Source organism: Callospermophilus lateralis, chromosome 5 (genome assembly GCF_048772815.1).
Source record: "Callospermophilus lateralis isolate mCalLat2 chromosome 5, mCalLat2.hap1, whole genome shotgun sequence".
NCBI classification, from domain to species: Eukaryota; Metazoa; Chordata; class Mammalia; order Rodentia; family Sciuridae; genus Callospermophilus; species Callospermophilus lateralis.
In genome coordinates this window covers 61,830,083-61,845,260 of record NC_135309.1, presented here as the reverse complement: position 1 = coordinate 61,845,260, position 15,178 = coordinate 61,830,083, and the positions used below count along the sequence as shown (strand labels likewise).

Below are 15,178 nucleotides of genomic sequence, written 5' to 3'. Positions count from 1 at the left end.
ATTTACCAGTCATTATATAAATCAATCACAGTAGAAAGTTTTCTAAATCTTTGATAGGTGTTGAGAGCCAGTGGAGTCTGTATGGCCCCTGGCATTTTGCCAACAGTATTGATTGACAGGCGAGGCATTACTATCCGCCTCTGCCGCTACTTTTGAGTTCTCGCACTACTTTCGAGCTCTCGTGGGGATTTCCATGGATTCCCCGAGAGTTCCCATTGGTTGGGGAAGTGCAGGAGGAGGGTTTTCCGGAGGAGATATTTCCTGCTGCCAGGTTCCTGGACGAGCCGTGTGGCATTCGGGAGATTTCCCCAGGAGCGTGTGTGAGGTTTTTTCTTGCAGTTAAAAAATAAAGTTTGTTCCTGCTTCAGTGGCTCGTGATTTGTGGCCAGCCAGACTGCGGCAATTGGCGGCCCATGCGGGGAACGTCTGAAGCTTCGGGGTAAGTGAAATTGCTTGCCCCTAAGGGAAGGCGAGAGAATGGGTGACCATTTTAAAAAACAATGTGTTCTTGTTTTGATTTGTTTTGTGTCTGTTTCAAGCTGCCTATCCCTAGAATTTTCTCAGGCAGACTGGGAAAAATGGTTGGCTCAAGGTTTGAAGTTGTTCGTCCCTGAGGAAGAGATAGAAATAGACCACAAATGCACATGTCAAGAAAATAGAAAAATTGATACAACGATCTTTTGTTCTGTTTTTGCTTCATTCTGTTTCGGTTTTGTTTTGTGCTATCTTACTGGGTTGCGTTATCTTTATAACAGATTAGAAATTAGTAAAAAACAAACTGAAAAAGTGTTAAGTAAATTGTTAGAGGTTCAGACCATGGAGAAAGACATTTTAGATCAAGCAAAAGAGAAGGTCTCTCGAGCTAGTCAGACAGAGGAAGAAAATTTAAAGGAAGAAAGCTTAGAGGAGAAACAGCTATTAGGGAAAAAGCTACAACAGGAGGCTGCTACTAACACTGTTCTAACACCAGAGGGCGTAATTCAACCAACAGCTCCACCTATGGAGATAGCTGAGTGGCCCTCAACCCCGGTAGCTGATAGGTGGGATCCTGAGACAGGACCTCAAAGATTAGCATGCCCTGTACTTGAGCAGGCAGGAGGGCAGCAAATTCACCGTGCTTTAGATTTCAAAACAGTGAAGCAGTTAAAGGAGGCTGTAACAACCTATGGTCCTCAAGCACCCTTCACGGTGAGCATGGTCGAATCCATTACCAACTTGGACATGACGCCAGCAGATTGGGCTAGTATGTGTAAATCTGTGCTAAATGGAGGACAATATTTGTTATGGAAGGTTGCCAATGAGGAATTTTGCAGGGAGACAGCTAGGCGCAATGCAGCAGCCGGTAACCCACTAAGAAATCTAGATATGTTGTTAGGAAAAGGACCTTATGAGGGTCAACGGCAACAAATTGAATATGATCCTGGCGTATACGCACAAATTGCTGTAGATGCGGTTAGGGCATGGAAAACTCTACAGGGGCATGGAGATTTACAAGGACAGTTATCTAAGGTAATACAAGGAACTAATGAACCTTACGCTGAATTTGTAGATAGGCTTATTCAAGCAGCTTCTAGAATTTTTGGGGATACAGAACAAGCAATGCCATTTATAAAACAACTGGCTTATGACCAAGCAAATCGTTGCTGCAGAGAGGTCATTAGACCATGGAGACATGAAGATTTAAACACATATATTAAATTATGTAGAGACATTAATGAACAAGGACAAGTCTTGGCAGCAGTACAACAGGCTTTAGATGCCAGGCCAAAAACATGCTACAATTGTGAACAAACAGGACATTTTAAAAGGAGTTGCCCCATAAGAGGAGGGTTTAACAAAGCTAGGTATCAAAGGAATAGAATACCAGGTATTTGCCCATGATGCCGTAGAGGGAGACATTGGGCTAATGAATGCCGTTCTCAAACCACCATAGAGGGTGCTCCGTTATCAAAAAATGGACAAGGAGCAGGTGTTTACCCACAATATCGTGGAGAAAGGCATCAGGCTCCATTGCCAAAAAACGGACAGGGGGGCCCAATGCTCCGGGGCCCACGACCACAAATGTACGGGGCACTGGAGGAACCCAGAAACACCATGGAGGAACCCAGCAACAGCATCAGGGTAGTGCCCAGGACACATTATCCATCAGATCTCTCATCAGACGAACCACAGGGAGCGCAGGGTTGGACATCTGCGCCTCCGCCACAGCAGTACTAACTCCAGAGATGGGAGTTCAAATCATTCCCACAGGAGTAAAAGGACCTCTTCCCCAAGGAACAGTAGGCTTATTGTTAGGATGCAGTTCTTCTACTCTAAAAGGACTTATGATAAGTCCCGGGGTAATTGATCCCAATTATGAAGGTGAAATAAAAATTATAGCTAGTTCTCCAAAGGGTATATCAGTAATTTCACCAGGAGATAGAATAGCACAGTTATTAATAATACCCAGCCTACATGAGAAATTTTCCAGTAGTAGTAAAGAAAGAGGTTCCAGGGGATTAGGCTCCACAGGTGTAGATTGGGCTATGCTGTCTTTAAATTTAGATTCTCGCCCAATGCTAAAACTAAATATTCAAGGACATGAATTTAATGGGCTACTGGATACAGGTGCAGACCTCAGCATCATATCTCGTCAAGAATGGCCAAAACATTGGCCGTTACAACAAGCCACTCAAACGCTTCGAGGCCTAGGAGTGGCAACTAATCCCCATAGAAGTGTAATGGTATTAGATTGGAAGGATCCTGAAGGATGTGAAGGAACTATACAGCCATATGTATTGGATCATCTTCCTATAAATTTATGAGGAGAGATGTCCTAGATCAATTAGGTTTGACATTAACAAATAACATCAATTCAAATGTGCCCACTATTAGGGCTAAACAAGGTTTCAGGAAAGAAAAAAGATTAGGAGAACAAGGTATAGAAGCACCAATTCAAATAGATCAAGGAATAAATAGACATGGACTGGGTTTTCAGAAGGGGTCACTGAGGCAATAAAAATTACTTGGAAATCAGAAAGACCAGTATGGGTTCCTCAGTGGCCCCTGACTAAAGAAAAGATACAAGCAGCCCATGACCTGGTCAAACAACAATTAGCGGAGGGACATATACAACCTTCCGTATCTCCCTATAATACTCCCATTTTTGTCATTAAAAAGAAATCTGGTAAATGGAGATTATTGCAAGATTTAAGAGCCATTAATAATGAGATGGTTATTATGGGACCTGCTCAACCAGGGATTCCTCAATTGTCTGCTTTGCCAAAAACCTGGTACGTTTTAGCTATAGATATTAAAGATTGTTTTTTTTTCAACTCCAATTCATCCTGAGGATAGTCCACGTTTTGCATTTACTATCCCTGCACTAAATCATGAAGGTCCTGATCAGAGATATGAATGGAAAGTACTCCCTCAAGGGATGGCTAACAGCCCAACTATGTGTCAAATTTATGTTAACAAAGCAATCCAGCCACTTAGAAATCAAAATCCTGTACTACAAATATTTCACTATATGGATGATGTATTGTTAGCACACAAAGATAAAAACACATTGCTAGAATGTTATGCCACACTTACAAATTTATTAAAAAATTATAATCTAGAGATAGCAATAGATAAAGTACAATTAAATTTTCCAATTAATTATTTAGGAGTTCTATTATCCTCAACCATGGTCCGTCCACCAAAAATTCAAATATGAGTAGATCAACTCAAATCACTTAATGACTTTCAAAAGTTATTAGGAGACATAAATTGGATAAGGCCTTATCTAGGCATACCAACAGGAGAGTTGGGACCTTTATTTGATATCCTAAAAGGTCCATCAGATCCAAATTCACCCCGCATGTTAACGCCTGAAGCAAGAAAGGCATTAAAAATCATTGAAACATATATGGAAAATATGCATTTGGATAGAATTGATATAACTTTGCCTTTATTATTTATTGTAATACCAACAAAAAATATTCCTACAGGAGTATTTTGGCAAGAAGGTCCATTATTGTGGATACATTTATCTTATTCTCCTAACACTATTCTTACTAGGTATCCTGAGGCTGTAGGACAATTAATACTCAAAGGAATAAAAGCAGCAAAGGGAGTATTTGGAATTTCTCCCAATAAAATTATTACTCCATATACTATGGATCAAATTGATGAGTTAGCTAATGAGTTAAATACTTGGGCAATAATCATGTGTAAATCTAATGTTTCATTTGATAATCACTTACCATCTAATCCTTTGTTGTCTTTTTGGTCTTTGCATCCTGTAGTTTTTCCAAAAATGACAAGAAAAACCCCTATCATGAATGCTCCAAATGTATTCACTGATGGGTCAAATAATGGTACAGCAGCAGTAGTTACCCCTGATTAAACTTTTACATTTTTAGTGCCCAAACAATCAGCTCAAAAGGTAGAGTTTAATGCGGTTTTACAAGCTTTTGTGATGTTTAAAGATTCTGTATTTAATTTATTTTCTGATAGTCAGTATATAGTTAATGCTATATTATCCCTTGAAGATGCTGGTAGGATTTCCCCTTCCTCTACTGTTTTCTCTTTGTTTTCCACCATACAAAGTCTAATATGGGACAGAAAAGACCCATTCTTTATAGGACATATCAGAGCACATACAGGATTGCCTGGAGCCCTTAGTTTGGGCAACGATTTAGCAGATAAAACTACACATGACATACATATTTTCTGTACACTAGAAGAAGCTACAAATTTTCATAAAAGGTTCCATGTCAATGCTAATACTTTACAAAAGCGTTTTAAAATAACTAAGGAACAAGCTAGACAAATAATAAAACAATGTCAAAATTGTGTGACCTTTTTACCACAAGTTAATTTTGGAGTCAATCCTAGAGGATTGATACCTAACCATATTTGGCAGATGGACGTCACACACTTGCCAGAATTTGGAAAATTAAAATATTTGCATGTTACAGTTGATACTTCTTCTGGATTTTTGATGGGCTCCCTTCATGCCGGAGAAAAAAACTAAAGATGTTATAGCTCATTGCTTACAAAATTTTGCCACTATGGGCGTTCCAAAACAGTTAAAAACAGATAATGGTCCTGGTTATACTTCTACCTCTTTTAAACAATTTTGCTCATCATTTGGCATTACTCATATAACAGGAATCCCATACAATCCACAGGGACAAGGCATAGTTGAAAGAGCTCATCAAACTATTAAAATGTACTTATTAAAGCAAAAAGAGGGAATTGGAAAGGGGTATATATCCCCCAAAGATAAACTTAAAATAACCCTCTTTACTCTAAACTTTTAAAATTTGGATTCATCAGGGCTTAGTGCTGCGGAAAGGCATATGTGTCCAAAAAATGTACATAAGCCTAAGGTGCTTTGGAAGGATATTCTAACAGGACAATGGAAAGGTCCTGACCCAGTGATTGTCTGGAATAGGGGGTCTGTTTGTGTGTTTCCACAGGGAGAACAGCAGCCGATTTGGATTCCAGAGAGATTAACTAAGGTCCTGACCCAGTGATTGTCTGGAGTCGGGGTTCTATTTTTGTGTTTCCACAGGGAGAACAACAGCCGATTTGGATTCCAGAGAAACTAACCAAAGTGAATTCTACGGACGGAAAAAAAAAAAAAAAAAAAAAAAAGGTGATTTGACTCAAATGCATAACAGCTGATATCCAGAGCTCCAGTTTGGCTATTCTTACATCTGAGACAGTGATTACCCAGGATATTCTTTTCAATATTTATTTTATTATTGCCTTTTCCCACAGCATAAAGTTCTATTTTATTTTTGAGCTCATACAGACCTACGTTAATGTTTTTCTGATCAGTTTTATTTTTTGATTGTGGAGTTTTTAAACATTGCAATGGAGATTTCACCTAGGTAAAGCTACAAGGCCTTTACTATCGTCTTATGTGTTGTATGTTATGTGTGCACACTTCTGTTTTGTGTTGTATGTCTGTATGTGCGTATGTCCATAGATCATATATGAGGAGCACTCATGAATAAATGGATACAAATTTTTTTTATTCACGTGATTTTAATGGTTTAATTTAAATTGGGTAAATAGCTGTTGAAAATTGTTTTAATATGTAAACAAATAAGGAGGTTAACAGATCTGTTTGTTTACTTTCACCTTTCCTTTTCATTATATTTAATAATTCTGTTCAGGATAATGTAAATTGTTCAAAAAATTGTTTTCTTAGTGCCTGTTGAAATGTTACATAATTTTTTTCTTAGCATCATTGCCAGAATTCCTATCTTCATCCCAGTGCCGGTGAAGACAAAGATAAAACCAAACTACAGCTTCCTCGATAGTTATCACAACAAACTGTATAAACTGATGCATCAATGAATAATAACTCAACAAGTAATGCTCAATCAAGGAGTTGATTTACTTTGGGAGGAAATGGACATATTGACAGATTACTCTGCTTTGAACTGCTTGCAGAACTTGCCTGGACTATGTATCACTTGTATGCATTGTGAACTATCTTTTGGTGCAGCGAATTGTGGTAGTGCTGGAGTATTTTCGCTCATGGTGTCACCGGTGGTACAATTTTTCAAAGGAGCCATCAATTGGCTTAGTGTCATGGCATTTGGCATCCTCCTCCCTTCTACTAGTGATGGTCTAAAATTTGGGGGCCAACAGAGGTGAGGCAAAGAACCTCACCCCGCCACTGGCACCAAGGCCAAATTTGGGGGCCAACAGAGGTGAGGCAAAGAACTTCACCCCCTCACTGGTGCAAAGGCCTATCCACAAGTATGGTTGTATGCTGGACCAGCAGTCAGTGACGGGTATGATCCAATTGCAGTGGTACCAACCTAAGACAGGAGGCTGACGCCTAGAGGTCAGTTCATCCGATGACAGGTAAGGACCATATGTTGAATTGGACTACCTAACAGGCATAGTCCCTAAGCCACATTGCTTGTTGTTTAATTAAACAGAAGGGGGGAGATGTTGAGAGCCAGTGGAGTATGTATGGCCCCTGGCATTTTTGCCAACAGTATTGATTGACAGGTGAGGTATTACTATCCGCCTCTGCCGCTACTTTTGAGTTCTCGCACTACTTTCGAGCTCTCGTGGGGATTTCCAGGGATTCTCCGAGAGTTCCCATTGATTGGGGAAGTGCAGGAGGAGGGTTTTCCGGAGGAGATATTTCCTGCTGCCGGGTTCCTGGACGAGCCGCGTGGCATTCGAGAGATTTTCCCAGGAGCGTGTGTGAGGTTTTTTCTTGCAGTTAAAAAATAAAGTTTGTTCCTGCTTCAGTGGCTCGTGATTTGTGCCCAGCCAGACTGCGGCAGATAGGTGTGCAATTCACAGTGAGTCTAGTCCCCAAACAAAGGGAGGACTGCAAGTTTCCTGGAGGCCTTATTTTATCACAATCTCTACTAACTCAAGAAAGGTAATTCTTGCATGGATGCTTTAAAGTGTTTCTAGAAAAACATCTTTTCATACCTATATATTCCCAGACAGGTTAAGTAATTTCGAGAAGTTATTACAACAACTATTACAATGGAGCTAACTTACCCACAATATGCCAGATGGTCTGAAGGCACCAAGTGCTTGGTACAAAAGAACAAGGCCATCTAAGAAATTAGGTATTAATGATGCAAATTAATGCAGAGAGTGAGCTATTGTTGCTATAGGTCAGAATGTTTCACAAGAATCTTTACATCTGTCTCTTTAAACCTCTTGCAGATATAAGTTGTTATCCTAAGAGTAAATTTATACCATTAATCAGATAAGCATTATGCAACATTGGGCTCTCTAGTGCTTGTGTTTAAATATCTGTTTAGAAATATGGAAGAGAATTATCTAATTCAGACACTATGGGCCAACTATATATATATATATATATATATATGAGTCTGCTAGATACACACATGTTGAACATGTTGAAGGGTGTAGTAAGCCCTCACTCATTTATAATTGATTGGAAATCGGATCGTCTTAAGAATGCCTGATTATGAATAAGCTGCTAAACAAGCTATCTGCCCTTTATGTTGGGTTTTTTTTAGTCATTGCATTAATATTCTAGGTGAGGCTCATGTTATCTTGACATGTCGTATATCTAAAAATCAAGTAGATAAATGAAAATTAAGAGTCATCACTCCATTGTTCAATTAATTCACTTAGTGGTTCAGAAAATATTTACTGGGCATTCATTAAGTTGCTAGAGATATAATGAAAAGGGGGGATGATAACACTTCTGATGTTATTGAGCTCACCTTCAAGATATTTGCCTCGTATCGAGCTCAAATGACAGATGAGCAGGCATGTGGCACCAGGCAGATTCACTTAATAGTCTGTATGCGTTATGGTTGGGATCTGAATTGTTAGGGGCTTGGTCTCCAACGTGGTAGCATTCAGAGGTGGAAAGAAATATTGATTTTTTTCCTCAGATTTCATTTTATTAGATTAGTGTTCAGCTTTTGAGATAGCTGAATACCCTTTTGTAAAAATGTCTTCACTTAGCCTCTGATCTTGATTTGTTTTGGTTCTATTCCTACATCAATAGACTACCAAAGTCTTATTTTGTGTTGTCTCCTCATCTTTCTACACTCTAAAAACCAGTGACATAGTTCTCAGTTCTTCAATACTTTTGTTCTTCTCATTAAACTCACTTTCTAGTGTTAACATTTAGTGTCCTCAAAAACACCTGAGTGGTGATGTCCAAAAACCTGTCTCTCCTGGACTCCTACTCGGATGTCTACTAGGCATCTTAAACTTCAAAGATAACCAAAATTGAATTGAATTAAATTGTTTTCTGTTTCCTCTTGTAATATTGCTCCCAAGTAAATACATGGCTTGCTCTCTCATTTCCTTCAGAAATATACACAAATGTCACCTTCTGTTAGCCTTACTAGGTCACCTTATACAAACAGCACTATCCCCACCAGCCTACCCACTAACGTTTCCTATCATTCCTTCCTGAACTTATATTTCTCCAAAATAGTTCTCACCAACTGGCAACAGACATATTATTTATATATATATATATATATATATATATATATATATATATATATATATATATGTATGTTTATATACTTAGTTTCTTTGTCTCTTGAAAAAAATGTAACCATGAGGGTAGGGACTTTGTTTTTTTGTTTCCTGCTAATTATTAATACATAGTACAGTGACTTGAAAGTAGTTGGAACTCAATAAACATTTGTCAAAATAATTGCTGAATTAATAAATAATCTCTCCTAAGACTTTATCTGCTACATGAATCAATTTTGAATTATAATATTAAAAGTTGAGAGGAAAAGAAGATCATGTCTGAGTAACTAAAATTTAAAACAATTTCTTTGTACAATGTCTAGTTTAACAAGGGAATATCCTAAAATATTAAGAAACATTGATTTTTAAAAATGTTAAATCAATTCAGATGAGTTAGTATGATAAAATATAAATAGAGAAAACAACCTAGAAAAATTTAATAGAGATATTTTTAACTCTGAAGGAGCAATTGCAATAGGAGACAATAAAAATTCAGTTTAAGCACAGGATCTCATCTAAGGTTTTTCCCAAACAGCAGACAATGTATATAAAAAGTAGTTTGAGTTCCATGAAGAGGCAGTAGAGCATAGAGAGTTTGCATCTAAATGTTAGTAACCTCATATTGTTATTTCATTTCTCAAGCCTCAAATTGATCTATAAAATAGGATTATATATTATCTGTAGCATAGAATCATTATAAGAATCATATTGGGCCTCAAACATTCACTCTAAGTCATATTAGATCATGAACATAAATAATTGAACACACTTTGTGGCAGGTATTTAGAGTTCAAATATTGTAGAATGGCCCTAGTAAAATGCAAGTAACTGCAACATAATACATCATTAAGAGTAATTTCTAAAGCTTCTAGAAATAATTATCTTTGTCTGTTTTGTGTTGCTATAAGAGAATGACTGAGACTGAGTAATTCATAATAAACAGAAGTGTGTTTGCTCATAGTTCCAGAGGCTGAGAAGTCTAACAGCAAGGTGCTGGCAACTGAGGAGGGTATTCTTGCTGTGCTTTCTCATGGTAGAAAGAGACCACAAGAGGCACCAATCTCACCCTTGAGAATGAAACTCTGATGACCTAATCACCTCTTGAACAGGTTCAACCTCTTCATACTGTTAGAATGGTCATTACATTTCAAGGCAAACAATAGCAAATTTTGTTAATTTAAACAATAGCAATTTTGTTAATTGAAAATAATTTAAAATTTACCCAAATCATGCTTGTAGCCACCCATTTGATTGAATTTTTTCAACATCTGAAGTGCTTCTGAAAAGATGAATATCTTCCATTATTAGCTCTACCAACTTTCTATTTATAGAATAGAAATACCAATAAATACTCCTAATCAATACTTTCAATTACTGTAGACAGCTTTGTTGTCTAAAACAATTTTAATTTCAGCATATAAAAATGTCTGTCCAGCTGGGCATGGTGGCACCTGCCTGAAATCCCAGCCGATCAGGAGGTACCAAAGCAGGAGAATCACAAGTTCAAAAGCAGCCTCAGCAATGTAGTGAGGCCCAAGCAACTTAGTGAGACTCTGTGTTATGGTTTAGATATGAAGTATCCCTCCAAAAGCTGATGTGTGTGACAATACAAAACATTCAGAGGTGAAATGATTGTGATGAGAGCCTTAACCCAATCAGTGGACTAATGCTCCAGTGGGGATTAACTGAGTAGTAACTGAAGGCAGATAGAGTGTGCTGGAGGAGGTAGGCACTGGGACATGCCTTTGGGGCATATTTTTTAAAATATGTGAGTGGAATCTCTTTCTGCTTCCTAATGTGATTCCTGAGCTATTTTCCTCCACAACATCCCATCACCATGACATTCAGGCTTATCTTGAGCCCCGAGGCTATCTTTGGACTAAGATCTCTGAAACCATGAGCTCTAAAATACACTTTTCTTCCTCTAATTGTTCTTGTCCAGGTCTTTTAGTCACAGAAACAAAAAAGGGGACTAAAAAACCCTGTCTCAAAATTAAAAATAAATAAATAAATAAAAAGGACTGGGATGTGGCTCAGTGATAAAGCATCCCTGGGTTTAATTCCTTGTACTGCTCTCCCACCCCCTAAAAAAGTGTCTGCCCACAAACTCAGCTCTGTATACCCCAAAACATCATTATACTATAAACATTTAAGAAAGAAGATGGTAGCTAACTTTTTCATAATCTTAAAAGAGACCAAACCTTTAGATGAGAAGGTTAAGAGATGAAACCAGTGACAGAGTTTACAGGTCCAAAGCTAGCTACTGTCATAATAATGCTCACCTGGTCCTGATCTTCAAGGATCCAGGCTGCTCCACATGTAAACCACCAGGAATCAGGTCACAATCATAGGCCTACACTGGCTCCTGCAGAGCTCCCCTATTACCAACTGGGGTACCGCAGTCTGTAGACCTTTCTGAACATCATATATGATGCAGCTCCAACTCCTTCACACATTCACTCACTTAATTCTATATCAAATATTCACTGGACGCCTACCTGTTCCAGCCCAGGGCTGGATGCTGGAGAGACAGTGTGCCCTCATGGAACCTATAAACTCATGTGTGAGATAATAACAGGCAAATAAAATAAATAGCATTATTTTCAACAATGTCATGAGGCAGTCACAGAAATGCTGGCAGTGTGAAATAGCTATATTTCAGAGAACCTCTCCCAATTTCCTCTGTGGGTGAGTACAAGTCTTCTCCTGAAGTATAAAACCTGTGTATACATTGGGAAGAGGTGGGAGAAGATAGAGATGGGAAATAGGAAGAGAAAATAAAGAGGGAAGGGTAAGTAGAACTGAAATTCTCACATCAATTAAGAAGGTAATTTTGCTTCATCCTTTAATTTTTTTAGATCTGATACAACTGCCCTCTGAGTAGTTAATTACTGACCATTTCAATAGTAATATATAGACACTGATTACTTTATATATTTTCCTTTTACCTCTAGTTAAATTACAAATGTACTTCAACTTTTGTTCCTATAAAATATGTTCTTAAATTTTTATTTTAAGGTTTTTGTCTACAATGGCATGGTCGTATATAGTTTTTATTGCATTTCACCCAGTTACCATATAAGAAATTAGGAGAGTTAAAATAAGAGCATTTATCTATCACAATGCAAATACTTGCCTGACTTCAATGAATATTTTGAAGTAAAAATTGTTGAGTCCTTCTTTGCTGACTTTAGTTAAGTAAAGAAGGCCTATGTCTTTTTTTCTATTACTTCCAAAGCATACAGGAAAATAATGAACACACCTTTTCTTAGAAAATTCTTTCAAGGATTAGGATGTTTTTGATATACAAATTCTAAATCAGTACTTCCATCCAATGAACGTGAGCCCTTAAAAATCCCCTAGACATGACCCTTACCTGCATCTCTTGACAAAAGGAAGCCAAGGGCCCAAAGAGAATCTGACATTGTTCATCTGCAGTATATGTCATCCCCGGCAGCTTAGAGGGGACCATCACGGAATTGACACTCTGGGGATTTGTCTGTAGCAAACAGTTACTGGCCTTTGACCTGACAACATGCAGATATGTATAAAAATTTGGAATATTGTTATGATCAATTAGCATACAAACAAGAAACATTATTAATAGTATAATACTTTCAGTTAAAAGCTCTATTTTTGAATGATTATAGAAATCATTTCATATATGGATTAATTTATTAAAAATTATTTAAGATAATCTTGAAAAATAATAATAACTATCATGTTTTAGGTAATATAACAAAGGGTATATAAAACCTATTCATTATAAATTAACTAAGCTAATCCATATAACACTGTAAAGTGGGTATCATTTCATGCATTCATAAGATCTAGAAGCTCAGACACAGAGAGTAACTTGCCCCAAACCAAGTGTGACTGTAAGATATCAGCTACTCTTGGGAATTTAAAGCAATTACTCTGAATTGAATATTAATAGTGTGGATATTTTTGTACTTTACACTGTAATACAACTTCCATATTTGAACTGACATTTAACGTGGTAATAGTCTCGATTCATCTAAAGACAGCTTTATATGTCTTGCATCTTTTTTAGAAATAAGTTCATTAGGGGCTACTGATGGGCTAATACAACTACTGATGGTGTTTCAAACCATTACGTGCTTTGATTGATGTACTCTAGACTATCATGACTAAGAGTTTGCATAGTATATATTGCAAGTATTGTAGAACATAGTTATGGTAATGTAATAACCTAATATTTTATTCGATTTTAATATTAATTTAATAAAATAAAAAGGCTTGTAAATTTAAAAATGAACAAAGTTAATCTCTGTAGTGAATTTAGCAGGTAGGTGTTCCTTATAATTTTTATTTAGATTTTTAAGTATCTTAAATATCTAACTACTTTACATATCACTGTTTCATCTGTTCCTTCTATTATCAAAAGAATAAAAGTAAAGAACAAGGGCTCTAAAGTGATAATCAGAATAATAGCAATATTTTTCATTTATTTTTACAACCAGGAAGAAGTTATATGCTACTATTGTTGAAGGGGTAAAACAATATAACTGGGGTCTATTACAATGGTAAAAACTATTTATTAGCAAAACAAATGTAGAGTTTAGAAGTACCATAATGGAAAGGTGTAGATTTCATTCAGACAGTGCTTTGTGATAGTAACAGATGTTTTGGGTGATGCATAATTTTCCACGGGGAAATATTAAAGATCCATTTAAATACTGTGATGGATTTCTTTAAAAATCATTATAATAATTTTTCAACCTTACAAATTATCTAATTCATCCCTTCTTTTTAAAAATGTAGGAATGAAGAAGCAGTTAAATAACATGCCCCAAAATGCACCATGGGTCAATAGAAAAGCCAAGATGAGAATCATATGCCTTGACTTCTACTTTGGTGGCCTTTCCTTCTTGTCACCTGCTGGCTGGCAGTGGAAGCAGGCACACACAAACACTTACAATGCAGCAATAATAAGTGATCTCAGTACCTGAGAAATCTTTCCAAATCCTCCTTGCTACATGCAGACCATGAAACATCACCAAGATTTTGTCCTTTAATCCATTCACCAGACATGATATGAAGGCCATCAGCACATGAAGGATGGTCATTGTCATGATTAATGCCCATGCTGATTTAGAACATATAAAAGAAAATTATTTACATTAAATTAATACTGTATTTAAATGTTTTATTAATGTAGTTAAATAATAGTCACAGTATTAAAAATGGGAAAGAAATTTGTTTTAAAGAAAATAGTTTCAAAATAGTTAGATTTAAGATTATTTTTTAACTTTTGTTACGCAGATTTTAGGTATTTTTATTTAATAAAGAATATTTCCCCAATCAACCTAAAAATATGTTTTGGTTTGGTTATCTATATCAAAATGATCTATAGATAAATTTTTTACATAGCAATATACATGAAGCAGAAATAGTACACTTCTATTCAATCACCTAGATTATTATTCTGGCCTGAATCAAGATTTTTTTTTTTTTACAAAATTGAAAACATCTTTTACAAATAGTTATATTAAAATATTAGCCTCTTAGTGCATCTTCCCCAATGGCTTCATTATATTATCTTCTTCTACCCACAACTCAAATAAGCAAGTGTCTCTGGAAAACCTTCTTGGCCACCTTTATCTTTATTAGTGAATCCCGAATCTGTTGATGTATGTTGAATTCTGTTCTGGAAATCACAGACTTATCTATGAATGGATGCTCTAGAATCATCTTAAATTCAGAATGTCTCAAAATTGCTCTCTTTACCTCCTTACTTTCTCTTTCTTTCAAATCTCTATTTACTGGTGTATTTTCTCTGTTTTTTGTTTGTTTGTTTTTGTTAGCCACTGTGTCTTTCAAATACAGAATCTTCATGTCATTATTTGTTCCTTCTGCTGCCAAATGATCACCCAGGCCATTTTATTAATTGTTAAGGACAAGCCCTACTCATTTTAAACATTTCTCTCAACTGTTATCTCCTATTTTTATTGTCACTGTTAAAGAGGATTATCAAACATTCTTATTAGATCATCTTGAAACCGGGGCATTTTAATGTGATTATGTGCCCTTAATCTTTACCAATATTCTGCTTCCCCTCCTCCTACCACACTCTAGTGAAATCTACTTACAGTAAAATCTGATTCTGCTTTGTCTCTGCTTTCCTGTTCACTCTATGGCAATTTCCAGCTACCTCACATGTTAC

The 15,178-nt window shown here is 36.6% G+C and overlaps 1 protein-coding gene across 1 annotated transcript in view; it reads right to left on the bottom strand.

Moving 5' to 3' along the window:
* Window positions 1-15,178, bottom strand: part of Adamts19 (ADAM metallopeptidase with thrombospondin type 1 motif 19) — a 268,784-nt gene that overhangs the window by 100,639 nt on the left and 152,967 nt on the right. The window contains exons 9-10 of the mRNA XM_076855917.2: window positions 13,961-14,101; window positions 12,368-12,518 (exon numbers count right to left, since the gene is read on the bottom strand). Of these exons, the coding sequence (XP_076712032.2) occupies window positions 12,368-12,518; window positions 13,961-14,101 (292 nt within the window). The remainder of the gene's footprint in view (window positions 1-12,367; window positions 12,519-13,960; window positions 14,102-15,178) is intronic.